Source organism: Rattus norvegicus, chromosome 3, assembly GCF_036323735.1.
Source record: "Rattus norvegicus strain BN/NHsdMcwi chromosome 3, GRCr8, whole genome shotgun sequence".
In the NCBI taxonomy this organism is placed as follows: Eukaryota; Metazoa; Chordata; class Mammalia; order Rodentia; family Muridae; genus Rattus; species Rattus norvegicus.
This window is the reverse complement of record NC_086021.1, coordinates 188,787,099-188,803,285: the sequence shown is the minus strand read 5'-3', so window position 1 is coordinate 188,803,285 and position 16,187 is coordinate 188,787,099. Positions and strand designations below refer to the sequence as shown.

The following is a 16,187-nucleotide window of genomic DNA, read 5'->3' as shown; positions in this document are numbered from 1 at the left end:
CTTTGCCCCTCAAGTATTGGAAGTAAAGGCATGCATTACCACACTCAGCCCTTACCGAAGCATTTTATCACACCAGGAGTGAAACGAGAACACGAATACATACACTCCACCTTCTGGAGTCTGACAACATGGTTCCACCTTACATCAGAGAAGCAAAGGCCCAGAGAGGCTAGGAACTCTTTCTGCATCAGATAGAAAATTCGAGAGCTGGTGCTACAACCTGACTCAAGGTCACATCAAATCCCTGTCATAGGCCTTACCACACCCTTATTTAACCAGAACCTGCTCATTCCCTGGACAGAGATAACCCAGATGTTCTTGTAGGACAGTGTCACCCATTGCAAACCAGTGAATCCCTTCCTTTTAGTACTTAACAGGGGCTTAGTGGTCATCTAGCCTCTAGCAGCCTCTGTCACCCACCCTGACCATGGGACAAGCCCATACTCTAGCCCGGCTCCTTCAATGCCTATTCTGGGGAATGGATCTTAATCTCTATATCCTCTAAGTCACACAAAGCCATTTTACAGGAGTGTCATCCATGGTTGCCTGCAGATGAAATGTAGGCCTCTTGCTGCATCCTTTACTTCTCTCCATCTCCTCCCGCTGTCTAGCCTTTGATAGTTGCTGCCCACTGTCTCTCTCTCTCTCTCTCTCCCCACCTCCCTCCCTCCCTCCCTCCCTTTCCTCTCTCCTTTCCTCTCTTTCTTCCTCTCCCCTCCCCTTCCTTCCACCCCCTCTCCCTACATCCATCCCTCTCTCCCTCCCCCTCCTGCCGCGCCCGCCCTTCCTCCCTCCCCTCCACAGCATTGCAGCATTCGCAGACTGCAGCTCCCAGACGCCGCCCGCATCCCTCCGGCCGCCGAAGCCCCAGCCGCCTCCAGCACCATGGCCAGCACCGTATCTGGTAGGGCTCCGGAGCCTAGGGGATCATGGGACTGCGGTGGGTCTTACCAGAAGCCATTGTCTAAGCAGAGGCCTCGCCGACGCGGGAGCAAGTTACTGACTCCGTTTTCCTGTGTCGGACCTTGTGTACCGCGAGGCTGGGGTGGCCCTGCAAAAATAGGGGTCCAGAGCCCTTAAGGGGCGGGAGGGGACTCAAGTGCGGAGGAGAAACTGCCGGACGCGGGGCAGGGGCCGCGCCCTAGGCAGGGTTGAATGAAATCGGACTCCCCGGGGCATTGCCCCTTCGGGCGCCGGGGTGCGGGGCCAAGGTGCGACTGCGGCAGAGCGGCTCTGCGGATTCTTGCCTGCGGATAAGAGTGCCTGCAGTTGGGCTAGGAGGTCCCCTAAGGCTCTAGCTATCTTGGGTTTCAGTGTCATTGAGTCTTCGTAGGGGGTTGAGGGGGAGATGGAACCCTCCACGGGAGCCTGGACCTGGGTCCCTGAGAAATGGGGGGAGGGGCGCTGGGACACAGGAGGGGACCTCTCAAACGTGCGCGGAGAGAGACTAGAGCCTGCGACAAACGAGGCTTCCTCACTTTCATTCCCTACTGTGACTGCTGTACCGGGGGACCACCCTCTGAGATGCTAGGGCCACCGGCTCCAGTCCGAAGAACCTCCGCCCTTTGCGCCACTGGGTATAAGTGGAGAGGCTACTGCATTTCCAAACCTTTCTGGGGTGGGGTGGGGTCTGCTTTCATAGGAAGCCTCCCACACCTCAGACTGCATAGAGGGTCGAACCCAGGCGGAGGAAAGGACACCAGCAGTATACCAGGTCCCTGCATGGTTGGGGTGGCTCCGCTCTTGACCTAAGAGCCTAAACTGGACAGCCCCGCCCAGTCCCTAGTCTCAGCGGGGCTTCGTCTTTTTCTGGGTGCCTGAGATTGCAGGATGCATGTCACCCCTCCTGACCTTGGTTTCCTCTAAGAACCACATGCTCTTGCTGCCTTTCCTTCCCTCAGCCCAGGAGGCTGATCTCGGCGGTCAAATAGGTCAATGCGCGGTTCTCCTTGGCTTTGGCCCCAGGTACAAACTCCACCCATTACGGACGCGGTCCCGCCCTGAAGCCATCCCTTACGCTCAGAGAATTTCAGTATCAGCCAAGGAGGGGACCACGTGTGTAAAAGACCCTTTAAGCTCCAGCTCCAAAAACATGGATCCAACCTTAGCTTTGTGTTATAGCCAGACCTGGCACCTTTTCCATCAGGTAGTGTCTTCCTACTGCTTAATGCCTCTCATGTACCAGTTTCTTGTTAGTTATCCTGTCCTCTTCAATATGCTCACCTTCCTGCAGCCAGATCATAGAGCAGGCCTATCCCCAGGCCCTGCCAGTGGTCAGATGTCTTATCTGTTCCTTGAGGATCTGTCTTCTGAGAAGAAAACTCCCCATTGTCCATCAAAATGAGAGGATAAGACACTGCCCCTGACTGCATCTACAACATATGGTACCTCAATTGCCAGGTGAACACTTAAGATTTCCTGACTTGACTTCGGGAATCTCTGACCAACCTGAATAGCACCCCACCCTTCTCTCCAGATACTTACTCCTGCTGGGCTGGTACTGCTCCCTGAATCCCTGACAGCTTCCCCCACGCTGAAGTGATAGTTATCTGGAAGATAGCCTCCCAGTACTGGTTCTTAAATTCGATGTTATCTGCAGTATTTTCCCTGTGAATGTTTCAGGTTCAAGCCAAAATGGCCTTTATAGGCAACTGTCAGGCCCTAGGTTCCTGGCCTTACCTATGAGAACGACCTATCAGGGATGTGGATACGAGATGAGAAGTAATAATACGGAAAGCTAGGACCAGCAGGGAAGTGGGTACTAGCTAGCTTGGACTTGAAAAGAACAAAGCACCTTCTTTCTGCCTCTTTCAGGATTCTGGTCTATCCTGCCCTAGCCAAGACCCTATCCCACTCCTTACATCCTATCTCCTCAGCACAAGACTGACCTCCCCTAGATCCCACTTATCTAATGGCTTGTTACTGCCAACCTCTCAGGTCCTCTAGCTCCTCACCACATGATCTGAAACATGTCCCTCTACCTCCTTTGTTGGATCAACCTTTCATAGCACAAAAAATATGAGTGGGTGTTGTTTGTGAAAAGACAAAACTTGGCTGGGCACGGTATGCTCAGGAGGTGGTGGAGGCAGGATGATCAGGAGTTCAAAGCCAGGCTTTGGGGCATTGTGAGTTCAAGGTCAGCCTAGCCTACATTATACACTGTCTTAAAAAAAAATAACCACAACAAACAGAAACAAAAGGAGGAAAAAAGGGGAGAAGGGGTAGAAGATGTGGAGAAGAGAAGAAAAAATAAAGCAAGGGGCTGGAGAGATGGTTTACAGTACAAGAGCATTGGCTGCTCTTCCAGAGGACCCAGGTTTGTTTCTCAGTACCCACATGGTGGTAGCTCGCAAATCTCTGTAACTCCAGTTTCAGGGGATCTGACTATTCTATTCTGACCTCCATGGACATCAGGCGCAAATGTGGTACACAGATGTACATGCAGGCGAAAGGAAAAAAATGCACTTATACATATAAAATAAAATAAAAAAATAAAATGCATGAAGTTCCCTTTGAGGTCTGCTCCCTCCTGACTTTCCCCCTCTTTTCCCTCCTGAATTCTTCTGAAGACGGTGACTAGCCTTGCTTTGCCCACTCTGGGGGTTGTTTCTGCTCCCTCTGCTGCTGCTAGAGCTCCATGCTGCTTTCAGATGAATCTGACTAATTACAAATTTTAAACCAAACCAGCATTCTCTGTGCTTGCTGTGGGAGGACAAAATTTACCATAAAAGTTTTGACCATTTCTACACTATATCCTCAATTCTTTGCCAAATCATTTTTTTTTAATTCTCAGGTAAACTTGATCAGAAAGTTTCTAGTCCATCTAATAAATGCTTGTCCAAGCTCCTCTTGTCTGTTACCTCAAAAAGTGCTAGTAGGTAATCAAACATGGAAGTAGGCTTCTTTTTAAAGGTTTATTTATTTATTATATATAAGTACACTGTAGCTGTCTTCAGACACACCAGAAGAGGGAATCATATCTCATTACAGATAGTTGTGAGCCACCACGTGGTTGTTGGGATTTGAACTCAGAACCTCTGCAAGAATAGTCAGTACTCTTAACCACTGAGCCATCTCTCCAGAACCTTCTCATCCTCTTACACCCCCTCCTCTTTCTCATCCTCCTCCTCTTCATCATCATCCTCATCCTATCTAGAGACCTAGATCTGAGTCTTAGAGCCTACAAGACTTTAGGAATTGGTAGAACAGAGAGAAGAATACTAATCATCTAGAATTGCATTTCAATGAATGCTGTTAATGTCATCCCGGTAAGTTAAAAACCTAGCATTGTCCCTGAGGAATGGAGTAACTGTACTGGGCTTACAGAATTCTTGGACATTATCAAGACAGTAGTCTCCAATGGAACTGGTTCACAAGTGAATGGATCTGGAACAGTAAGATTATTTTCATTTTTTAAAGTGAGCACTTCTTTCTTTCTGTTGGGGGTCAGGGTCATAGTCATCAGTTTGCCTCCCTCCTAGCTGAATAGCAAGAAACTAGATGGGGGGGGTGGAGGGAGCACTTGATCTAGAAGGAAGCAGTGAGCTTGTAGCTCAGTGGACAGCTCCTATATAGGGTTTGTCTTTGTCCTTGGTAGAACCTACATATACTACTTGAAAGGGCAGTGAGTGGGTGCCTGGAGAGAACAAAGTTTCACCTCAAAGTGATAAATGTGGAGGAAGCAGTAGTGTCTGAGACCTTACACAAGTTTACAGCCAGAGAGAGATGCTCTACAGGTGGACATCTAAGCTATTTGGGAGTTGGAGGTAGGAGGATCACTTTAACAGGGAAGTTTAAGGCCATCTTGAACAATATAGCAAGACCCAGTCTTTGAGGAAGGGAAAAAGGGAAGAAGGCAGGGAGGCAAGAATGAAAGGGGCAGAAGTTACTGGGAGAATTTCAGGACAGTTGTACTTGTCCTGCTCTGGAGACTGGAGGCAGAAACAGGTAACTTTTTATGAGTTTGAGACAAACAAACAAACAAAGATACAAAGTTACCAGCAACCTCAGAAAGTTACACTCACATAAAGAAACAATTTGAATACTGGCAACCAGAGACAGAAGGACACAAAAAAAGCTGGGAGTACCTTTGTAATCCTAACACAGGAGGCTGAGGCAGTAAGATTATTGGGAGTTGAAGGCCAGCCTGGACCACAGTAAAACCCTGTTTAAAAGCAGAAAAGCAAAACAAACAAGCAAAAACCAAAAGAAGAAAGACACAGGAACAGTGATTGAGTAAAAAAGACAGAGGACAGAGACCCTGACTGAATGAAGTGTTATGGTTTGTTCAGACTACTCAGAAAAATACCTTTAGGCTGGGCATTTATTCTAAAAAGTAGAAATTTATTTTATCTATAGACTAGAGACTCAAAGTGAAGGCACCACTAGATTCACAAATCTAGTGAGGGTTACTACCTCATTCATAGGCGTGTCCTTGTGACTTCATGTGTTGTAAGAGTTGAAGGGTCCTGTGAAGTAAGATCATTAATCTCATTCAGGAGTCTGCACACACACACACACACACACGAAATATCTCAAAACTGTTTTGATTCTCTTATTTCAGGCAAGGTTGTACTCCAGATTGCACCTTTATACTTGATCACCTCCTAACACTATCATACAAGGGTAGGGTTTTAACCTGTGAATATTGGGAAGTGAACATTCGGACCACAGTAGGCAGAGAAAAACATACAAAAGGTGTAAGAGACAGAGACAAGTCAGGCACGGTAGTGCACATCTAATCCTAGTTTTGGGGAACATGGGTTCAAACACCAATCTGATGTACACGATGGGTTCCAGGCCAGCATGGGCTGTATAGCAAGACTATCTAAAAAACAAACAGAGGCATGGTGGTGCATACCTATACATCCAGCATTGGGGAGGAGAAAGCAGAAGGATAAAGAATTCAAGGTCATTGTAAGCCTACAGTGTGAATTTAAGGCCAGCCTGGATTATATGAGTCCCAGTCTAAAAACAAAACAAAACAAATATGCACCTAAAGACCGACATAGAAGACAAAGATATAAAAACACCACGTAGCCATAATGCCTGCTCACCTTGACTTCACATCCACAGCCTACAAGGAGAAGATGAAGGAGCTATCTGTGCTGTCGCTCATCTGTTCCTGCTTCTACTCGCAGCCTCACCCGAACACCATCTACCAGTATGGGGGTGAGTGTATCCACACAGCTGCTGGCCCTGCTCAGCTAGGGCTTGACAGCCTTACTTCTCTTGTTCCTTCTGGCCTCTGGCAATGCTGCAGCCTGACTGAAGAGAGTCATTCTTGGGGGAGGGACCCATGCTCACGAGTAACAGCATCCCTTCTCAATCCTTGCTGGGATGTGTGCTGGGAATAAACCTCTCGTCCTGCCTGTATGCCCAAAGTAGGCTTCCTGAAGTCCCGTCTGGTCTTGCTCCACAGATATGGAAGTGAAGCAGCTGGATAAGCGGGCCTCTGGCCAGAGCTTCGAGGTCATCCTCAAGTCTCCTTCTGACCTATCTCCAGAGAGCCCTGTGCTCTCTTCTCCTCCCAAGAGGAAGGATGCTTCCTTGGAAGAGCTGCAGAAGCGGCTGGAGGCAGCTGAGGAGCGGAGGAAGGCAAGGACTCTCTATACGCACTCGACCAGGCCCTTCGCTTGGTCAGGGCTTGGGTTGGGTAGTACAAAACTTGCTGCTGAGCAATTGAAATGAGCTGAGAGACAGATGTGCCAAGATGGTGACGAATATGGGGCAACAGGAAACACATTCTTGTGGGGGACCTCAACCTTAATCATGGCAGAGGGAGGTCAGGTTGTATCACGCCAGGAAGAGCCCTTGGGACATAGAGCTGAGGCTAGTGCTCCTTTCAGGGCAGAGGAGCAAGGAGAAAGGGTCTCACTTCTGAAGACAGTTAGCTGGTTTGGGTAGGTAGTTCAGTGGGGCCCTGGAGATATGAATGCAGCTCACGGCCCCTCCTCTACACCAGCCCCTTTGAGACTGAAACACAGAGAACAGGATTTGTTTTAGGGTTGAGATCCTAGGGGCAAAGCCCTCTGGACAGGGGAAATGACTTAATCCATATACAACAGGACCCAGGTTCGGCAAGTTTACTCTGAAGACTGAAGCATCCATAGGTGCTCAGCATTACGCAGGAGGCAGCCTAGACCAGGAATTGATCACCCCAGGGATCCTGGCTCTCCCCATTATCCATTATCCCAGGTTCACCAGACACTCCTTTCACCAGCCACGGCAGGATAGAGTGGCGCCACAATGTCCCTTCCCAGATCCCTGTAGACACTGGTTTTTGCCGAGCAGTAGTGGGGAGCCAGGACCTAGCTGACCTAGCTGAATCTATACCTGCTCAGTGTTTAACAGTCAGTTGTCTAGGGATGGTCTGGAGAAGCCACCACAACTCGCAGTTCAGAATTTACCCTGCTCCTTCAACATTTGCGAGGTTGCGAGTTCTCGGTCCAACAAGAAGACTCTGTGGCTAAGGGTATAGCGCAAACAAACGGCAAGCCACTGCGGTTCACCTGGCACTGGAGGGCAAACAAATTTTTCAGTGCAAAAGCTCCAGAAGGTACAGGCAAACTGAGATGGGATGCAGGACAGAGTAAGGCGCCCAGCCTCGTAGAAACTAGTCATAGGGACTTAAGGAAGAGTGATGAGTACGCTTGGAGCCAGGACAGCGAGACAAGTGAGTCATGGCCAAGCTGGGAACAGAGGCACAGAGAGGGCCTTCTACAACAGAAACTTGACTCCCTCCCAACCTGCTTGGGTCCCAGGCCAGGGATGGTCGAGGCCATCCCCAGTGTCCTGGCAGGTGAGGCACATGGGGCTTGTCTAGCGGGTGGGCACCAGAGAGTGAAAGCCTGGCTCAGGAGGGATACGGGCCACTGCTCACTAACCCCCAGCTCTGTGCAGACTCAGGAGGCTCAGGTGCTGAAGCAGCTGGCAGAGCGACGTGAGCATGAGCGGGAGGTGCTGCACAAGGCGCTGGAAGAAAACAATAACTTTAGCCGCCTGGCGGAGGAGAAGCTCAACTACAAGATGGAGCTGAGCAAGGAGATTCGCGAGGCGCACCTGGCGGCGCTGCGCGAGCGGCTGCGTGAGAAGGTAGGGACCCGCGCGGGGGCGTTGGAGAGTTGGGGGGGAGTGCATTGGAGTGTAAGGAGGAGGATATTGATGTGGAGGGCGTGGTCACAGCAGGGCAGAGTCTGGGTCTGAGATCTGGTCTGTGCAGAGTGAATAATGTCTGTTTTTCTAAAGTTGAGCACTTCCCCTCAGCCTTGGAATCAGACCCAGAACCTGGTTCTAGTGAGACACATTCAACAACCACAGTAGTATATGGTTAAATTAGTTATGAAGCACTTTGAAGGAATTTGCATGCCCGTGAATCCAGCTCCAAGAGGAGATGGAAGTTGTTTACGTTGGGGGTCAGATGCCCAGTCCCTTAGTCTGATCCTTAAGCACTGTGGCTCCAGTACTCCTGAAGTATAGTAGTGCACCTATATACCTGGAAGTTCCTGGGGACACCTTTACCCTTGGCTGCTCCTCAGGGCTCCTCCGCCTATTTTCACAGGAACTGCACGCTGCTGAGGTGCGCAGGAACAAGGAGCAGCGGGAGGAAATGTCTGGCTAAAGAGCACTGGACCAAGCAGCAACAAGAACATTTTCCGGTTTTGTTTTTGTTTTCAATTCTGTCTAGATGCGAATTTTGTGCCTGCTCCTATCTGCTCCCCTGTACCCCCAGCTTCCTGCTTTTCTCCCACATTCTGAACTGTCCAGTCCTTGTGATGTGTCTGACCTTGGACTCTTCCTGAAGGAGCTCCCTAGGCAGGAATATGGTCCCCTATTCAGACACTAGGCCAGGTGTGACTGGGGCTCTCTTAGTGGCCCTCTTAGTGGATGTGTTGGCAACCTTAATAAATCTAGTGGCAGTGGCACAAATGTGTGGTGGATTTTCATTCAGGTTCTCAGCCTGGGCTGAATGAGAGTTTGTCCTCTCAGCTCTGGAGGCCAGATAGCAGCATCCACCTGAAATGTTATAGGAAACTGTGGAGACACTCTGTGGAGGGCAGAGAAAGACTGAGGGCCCCCAGAGTAGGTTGGGCCCACTCTGTCACTGTGGTCAGCCCTGGAGCCTATGTGCATCAGAACTACTAGAGCTGGAGAACAAGAGTTACAATGTTCTAATGTGGTTTCATGGGAGTCCTGAGCTCACCTAGTCCAGGGGCACCCAGGAACAATTTTAGAGCCTATAGTCATTGCACAAGGGCTGTGGTGGAATATTATCTTACCTGAATTGGTTTGGGGTAGCCCATGAACTGCTGTGGTCTAGAGACACCTTCTACTGTACCTACTGTCTCAGAAGTACATGCTCTTTGCAAAGCATTAGCTGAGGCATTCTGTGGAGACACTCTTAATAACTCTGCCCTACTCACTTTTATAGCCCCTTGGAATCCAGCCCCTTCCCCTGTCAAGAGCTATGATCCAAGAACCCTCTAGGATATTGGAATTCCAATCTCACCTGTTGGCAGGCATGGCCGGATCTGAGAAAGGAGCAGCCATGAATTCTCAGGGAGCACATGGGGGTGCGAGATTCTTTAGGACCAGTTGCCTGCAGATTTAGCTGCTGGAAGGGTCAAGATTTCCCAAATCAAGGTCCCTACATTCATCCTGAAACCCTTACCAAGAGCAGAAAACCTAACTCTGGGCCTCTCATGCTTAAGCATCTGGAAAGGGTCCTTTCCTCTTTCTCAGTCCAAGGACTCCCAATGCTCCAATGGCCTTTGAAGATGGCCACCGGCTTGGACATACTGGGAATCCCATGATTTTGTGACAAGGCAGCATGTTCTCTCTTCTCCATGAAGCTCCATTCCATCATTGAGTTCCAGAGGCCAGAATACCTTCTGACCTGTCTGGTATAAAATGTGAGGAAGATAGATGATGTATTCTTTAACAACCTAGACTCGAGGCTGCAGAAACCAGGTGGCTGCAGCTGTGGGTGCCCCCGCCCTCCATCAGGCAGGAGAAACCCTTAGGGCAGTAGGAAAGGTCTTTCAGAGCCTATCCAGGAAACGCAGAGGACACTGACCATTGCAGTGGCTCAGGGGAAATAGTTCAATCGCAAGAGGAAGCAACAATCAGGACCTCAACTCTACAGTGCCCACAAGTGGGTTTTGTGGGACTCAGAAGGGGAACAAGAAAAGGATCTGAGACTAGATTTTTTTTCTAATGACAACTCTTTTTAAAAAAAGATGTATTTATTTATCTTATATATGTGAGTATACTGTCCCTGTCTTCAGACACAGCAGAAGTGGGCAGCGGATCCCATTACAGATGGTTGTGAGCCACCATGTGGTTGCTGGGAATTGAACTCAGGACCTCTGGAAGAACAGTCAGTGCTCTTAATCGCTGAGCCATCTCTCCAGCCCTAATGGCAACTCTTAAGTAGTCAAAGTCCACTGTAGCATGCACCCATCTCATCCACACAGTGAACTTACAAATTAAATTAGTAAGAGACCCTGAACCAATAAAATGGTTCAGTCAGTAAAGGAACTTGTGGTCAAATCTGAGGACCTGAGTCCAATCTCCAGAACTCACATGGTAGAAGGGAATGAAGTCATGTATCTCGTCCTCTGACCTCCACAAGCATGCCAAAGCACGCATACTCACATATACATACACAATCAATCAATCAATCAATCAATCAATGTAGTTTTAGAAAGATACTGTATGTTTAGAAATAGCTGTGCTACCTAGCATTGTGTCTGTCATCTCTTGGGCCAAGGAAACCTGTGAGCTCACTGTAAGGGAGCATTTATCTTGGATACAACTCCAGATTGATACCAGCTGTCAATCATATTTCTAAATCATGACTGTTTGGGGGAATAGTTGTCAATTATATTAATTGCTTTGGGGAGTAAGTATGTCAACACCATGTCACAGGAACAAGCTAGAGCCAAGAGTCAGACCTCAGCCTAGTCTGGCTGCTACTGGGGCCATCCCCATCTCCCAAAAAAGAACTTTTCTAAGGGGTGTCCTATTGAACTGTGGGGCTTTCCGGCTGGTCAGCTGCTGCTGATAGAACCTGGTCTAAAGTCAGAATCAGGGCTGGAGAGATGGCTCAGAGGTTAAGAGCACTGACTGCTATTCCAGAGGTCCTGAGTTCAAGTCCCAGCAACCACACGGTGGCTCACAACCATCTGTAATGGGATCCGATGCCCTCTTCTGGTGTGTCTGAAGACAGTTACAGTGTATTCACATACATAAAATAAATAAATCTTAAAAAAATAAAGTCAGAATCAAATTCTGTCTCGAGGCTCAAGGCTTCAGGGATTCCTGGAATGGAACTTCCTGGCAGCAACTTGCCACATAGCCCTGTGGACTTGTTCTTGGTCACCAGTAGACAGGAGGTTATTCACAGCTTCAGGGAATGAAGAGATACCCTGATTGATCTTTTGGATATACTGTGTCCTTAGAACCCAAAAAGCTACTGGGGTTGCCAAATGAGAATCATGTACTAAAAAGGCCACAAGCATCTGCTCAGGTTCAGGCTAGCCCTGGAGAGATACTGCTTTCCATAACCGAGGGAGAAGCACAAAAGTGACATCATCTCTGGTGATGTCATTCTTCTAGCTCCTGCCCAGGAAGGGTGTAATGTCTTACATTCAGTTAGAATGTAAGGCACTGAAGGAAACAGAGACATGAGAAATGTGCAGGATGGGATGGTGGGAGAGAAGGGGGCACAGTGGAGTATCATATAAAGAAGAATCTGTCTGTCTGGGTTCTGGGTATTAATGGTGTAAACCCCAGAAAAGCACAGTTGGCTGTGGCATATCAGAAAACCAGGCTGAACATAGCCAGAACTTCTTAGTTTGCATGTTAGGGAATGGGAGGAACTTGGTAAGAAATCAAGGGGAAAATGGTGCTTGTGAGAGTCACTATGTGGAGCCTCCAACAGCAGACAGGGATGGAAATCCTTTGGGTTGATTCCATTTTTTTTTTTTCTTAAAGAACAGAAGTAAAAATCGATCTCTGTGGGAAGGTGCTCAGGGCCTGTGAGTCACCTATGATGTATAATACCCTAAGGAGCAACTGAAAATGTCATCTCAGTCTCCATAAAGGAAACTGATACAGGAGCTGAGCATCTATGACTCAAGCTAGGGACAGAATGTCTTTGTTGTAAGTCCCTCGAAGCACCTGAGTGGCCAGACCCCACCCCTGAGGATCTCCAACCGCCAGGTTCCACTCACAGAACACTCTAACTGCCCCCACCAGTCCCTCTGCCCTTCAGAGTAAAAAGCACCTCCCCCTCCAGCTCAGGACATGAAATCCTACCTAACCCCACTCTGGAAATCACCCTGGAAAGCTCTCCTCTCCAAGAAATGTTATATAAATTCTGTCTTCTGCTCAGTTCTCTGCTGCTTCTTGCCTGAACAGAGGCAGCCACCCTCCTGGGTTTTTTCCTCCCAAAAATATCCTTGTGTGACGTTTGTTGTGTGGTGTGACTCTGTGGTATTCCTGGGCTTTCAACCGTTAGGATACCTTTTATAGTCCCTGAGTAGCACGCTGCAAAAACCACCAAAGTGGCAGCTGGCCGATCCTTCCCACTCCAGCCTACCACAGCCTTAAGATGAGGCCAGAGGACTGTCAAAATGGTGGCACCACAACACCTCAGCCTGCAGCTGTCACAGGAGCTGTCCTCGGTGGCTGAATCTACTTTTCCACCTCAGCCAACATCTTTTGTAAAAATAACTCCGCGGGAGCTGTCCATGGTGGCACACCTCCTCTCCAGCCTCCCCAAGCAGTTCCACAGGAATGGCGTCTCAGCCAAAGACAACTGCACACCAAACCTCGAACAAGGGATTCATTGAGAGGGACACACCCAGGCGGGTGGCTGCCTCTGCTCAGAGAGAAGCAGCAGAGAACTAAGCAGAATGTAGGGTTTATATAAGGTTTCTTGGGGGGTGTGGGTGGGGGCTTTCCATGTTGGAGCAAGTTCAGGGATTGGTGGGATTTTCTCTTGTAGGATAGGGCCTTGCCACTCTCTGGCCTCAGGGCTGGGACTACTGTTTAAGGGCTGTTAGAAAATCTGGGGGCAGAGCGCCTGGCCACTTTTCCCACCTTGAGGGGCTGGAGCAGCAGTTACAGTTTTTGTCTTTTAGACCTGGCTGCTGGAGCTCCTCAGGGAGGGCCTGGTCACTAATGTGCACTGAGGATTTACAGAGCTTACAAAGGGAGTCCACTCTAAGGGAAGCCTTGTCTGCCACTGAGCTGGCACGAACAGCCAACACTCACTACACAGTCCTGCAAACCTGGAACTCACTATGTAGGCCAGGCTGGTCTTGAGCTGACAGAGACTCACTTGCCTCTGCCTCTCAGTTGCTGGGATTAGAGGCCCCTATCCTCAGCTCTGTGGGCACACATTGATACACATTACACACACAACTGGTAAGGCATCGGATATGTTCATTTATTGAGTCTGTATAGAAGAGCACCAATAGGATGAAAATAGGAAAAAGGATTTATTAGATTGACGTATAGGATATGGTTTAGGTAATCCAACAATGGCTGTCTTAACACTGGAAGAACAGAACTGGTAGCTATTCCATCTACCCAGCTGGGGTCCTCGGTAGTCCTAATGTGGTGCTGAAGTTCCAGAGGATTCTTGGGAGAGTCGCTGGTCTTCAGTTCAGGTTGGAAGGCTGAAGACACTGGGTGCTCATGACAGCAAAGGGCAGCAGCAGTGACAGCGGCAGGGACAACGTAAGTGAGCAGAGAAGATGAGCTCACCAACAAGACACGAAAGCAAACAGGCAGCAAACAAAAACAACAACAGAAGACTAGTGTTTTCCCCTCAGGGATCCTTGTTTTGTGGCGGTGCTGGAAGTGCTTCCCACCTCAGCTACATCCACAGGTCAGGCAGCTCAAAGTCTCTAAGTGCAGACCCTGGATCCTGACGCCTCTGGCCTCTGTGAGGACCTGCACTCACACACACACACGTAGTTCCTGGGTCCCCGTGTCTCAGGATGTTCCTCCATCAGAGCAGAAACCTACACCTCTCCCCTCAGAGCCGTAACACTTACGGTCGCACATACCCACACCTAATTAAAAACAATAAAAATAATTTTTTTTTTTAAAAAAAGAGAGAATCCCTCAAAGTCCTGCCCAGAGGTTAATCTAATCTAGATAATACCTGACAGGTGTACCCAGAGGCTGGTCTTAGTTGATTCCAGATGGACTCAAATTGACAAGCAGGGTGAGCGATCACACTGCTGACAACACATTAAGAATGCGGTGAGTGCACAGGATCACGTGGCACAGAGACACATGTCCTGAGATGTCAGAGTACATCACACCAGACCTCTCTAGCCTGGGAGGAAACCAAAAATACAGGGTAGTCTGGCGGTGAAGTATGTACTTACCATGCACGAGGCCTGGGGTTTAATCCCTAGCACTATAGAAATTAAACAAAACAAAAATATTAAAAACCCTAACTCTGGCCATGCTATCTGACCCTGGTCGTGAAAAATGCCCAGAGAACTGCCCCCTGCCACATAGTACAGGCCGGCCATAGACACACAGGGGCCTTCGGCCTCCACGACACATGGCTCAGGAGGTGTGTGTGTGGGGTGTCCACAGACCTGCCAGCTGCCATGCTAGAAGGGCAGGTGGGCTGCAGATAAGGACAGGATAACCAGGAGGAGTCCCGGTGATGATTCAATATTGATGGTGTGACCCAGGACAGAGACCAATGACTTGTTGCAACGAACAGTTGTGAGTGGGGTGGGGGCGGGACAGAGGAGTAAACTTGTGAGTGAAGATGGGGGGACAGAGGCGTAAACTGTGGAACACACCATGACATGACACTGTAAAAAAAAAAAATCAGTTTTTCACCCAGCTCTTGCTCCCAAAATGATGACTGAGACTGGTTATTATTAAATGCCTACCTAGGCCATGATCAGGTCATGCATTTGAACTCTACCTGGGACTTTCCAGGTGACTATCAGTCAGTACACTCTGAGAACCTTTTACTCAAGAATGTTCCTGTGGGTGGAGAATGGAACCTCGTCTAGCCTTGATTGGAGCCAGGTGGGTGTAAGGCTGTGAAAGCCTTCAGGGTCCTTCACTAAAAGTTCAGGTGGAACCACGCCACTGTTGCCACTGTTCTTGGTGATCATCCCATGGTACTGGCATCTCCAACACACTGGGGTCTTCCACTGCAACTAGGCTTCACCAATAGCCTCTCATAGGCTCTCTTCATGGTGCCAAGCCTCAAATCCTTTGCATGACCCCTTCAGTCCTGGGTGGTCAACTGCAACAGAAGCTGCATCTTTTTTTTTTTTTTCTAAACATTTATTTATTATGTATACATCACACAGCTTTCTGCCTGCATGTATGCCTGCAGGCCAGAAGAGGGCACCATGTGGTTGCTGGGAATTGAACTCAGGAAGAGCAGACAGTGCTCTTAACCACTGAGCCATCTCTCCAGCCCCAGAAGCTGCATCTTCACCAAAGGCCTTCCATGGCCTCTCATAGTGGAAAACCTCAGTTGCTCTTCACAATCCCTTCATGCCTTCAAAACCAGTACCACCTGGGTGACTCTTACACATTTACAAAGTACAGTTGCAGTGCGAGGTACAACCTTGGCTACCTCTGGAACACAGCTTCTTTGTGCTTTCAGCAAACACTTCCCAGAAGATTTCACCTCAGTGATGCTGGTCTCTTCTTAATCACTACTAAATTCTTAGCTCCATATAACCAGCATCAATTGTCCCAGTAGTCTCCTCGTCTTGACTATAAAGCCAGAGTCACATGGCCGAAGCTGCTGAGTTCTGCTGCTTGCAGGAGCCGAACATGGTCCTTGTTCTATTACATTATCACTAGTTTCCTCTTTTCCAACTCCCTCTCTGCCTAAACTTGGCTTCCCTGGAATTTTCCCTGTAGATTGATCTTAAACTCAGAGTTCTGCATGCTTGTCCCCTGGGAGTAAAGGTGTGTACCATCATGTCTGAATTTAAGTTATTTTTGTTTTTTGTTTTTTTAAAGATTTATCTATTTTATGTATGATTACACAGTAGCTGTCTTCAGACACACCAGAAGAGGGCATTGGATCCTATTACAGATGGTTGTGAGCCACCATGTGGTTGCTGGGGTTTGAACTCAGGTCCTCTGGAAAAGCAGTCAGTGCTCTTAATTGCTGA

At 48.7% G+C, this 16,187-nt stretch overlaps 2 protein-coding genes across 4 annotated transcripts in view; one reads left to right on the top strand and one right to left on the bottom strand.

Annotated features, from left to right (window-relative positions):
- Nucleotides 1–16,187, bottom strand: part of Rtel1 (regulator of telomere elongation helicase 1) — a 64,549-nt gene that overhangs the window by 39,592 nt on the left and 8,770 nt on the right. Inside the window, exon 1 of one of the 2 annotated variants that reach the window (XM_006235773.5) lies at nucleotides 952–1,301. The exons of the other annotated variant lie outside the window; for it this stretch is intronic. The gene's annotated coding sequence lies outside the window, so the exon portion shown is untranslated. Of the gene's footprint in view, nucleotides 1–951; nucleotides 1,302–16,187 lie in introns of those variants that run through there. 2 annotated transcript variants of the gene reach the window in all.
- On the top strand, nucleotides 792–8,928 carry Stmn3 (stathmin 3). Of its 2 annotated transcripts, XM_063283198.1 has the most exons (6): nucleotides 796–904; nucleotides 2,300–2,400; nucleotides 6,076–6,171; nucleotides 6,422–6,597; nucleotides 7,903–8,094; nucleotides 8,561–8,928. In XM_063283198.1, exons 2-6 carry the CDS (start codon nucleotides 2,382–2,384, stop codon nucleotides 8,618–8,620), a joined length of 543 nt encoding a protein of 180 aa, XP_063139268.1. In that variant the 5' UTR covers nucleotides 796–904; nucleotides 2,300–2,381; the 3' UTR covers nucleotides 8,621–8,928. The 2 variants fall into 2 exon arrangements, with proteins under 2 accessions (NP_001382074.1, XP_063139268.1); NM_001395145.1 differs by lacking the exon at nucleotides 2,300–2,400 and having other exon boundaries at nucleotides 792–904.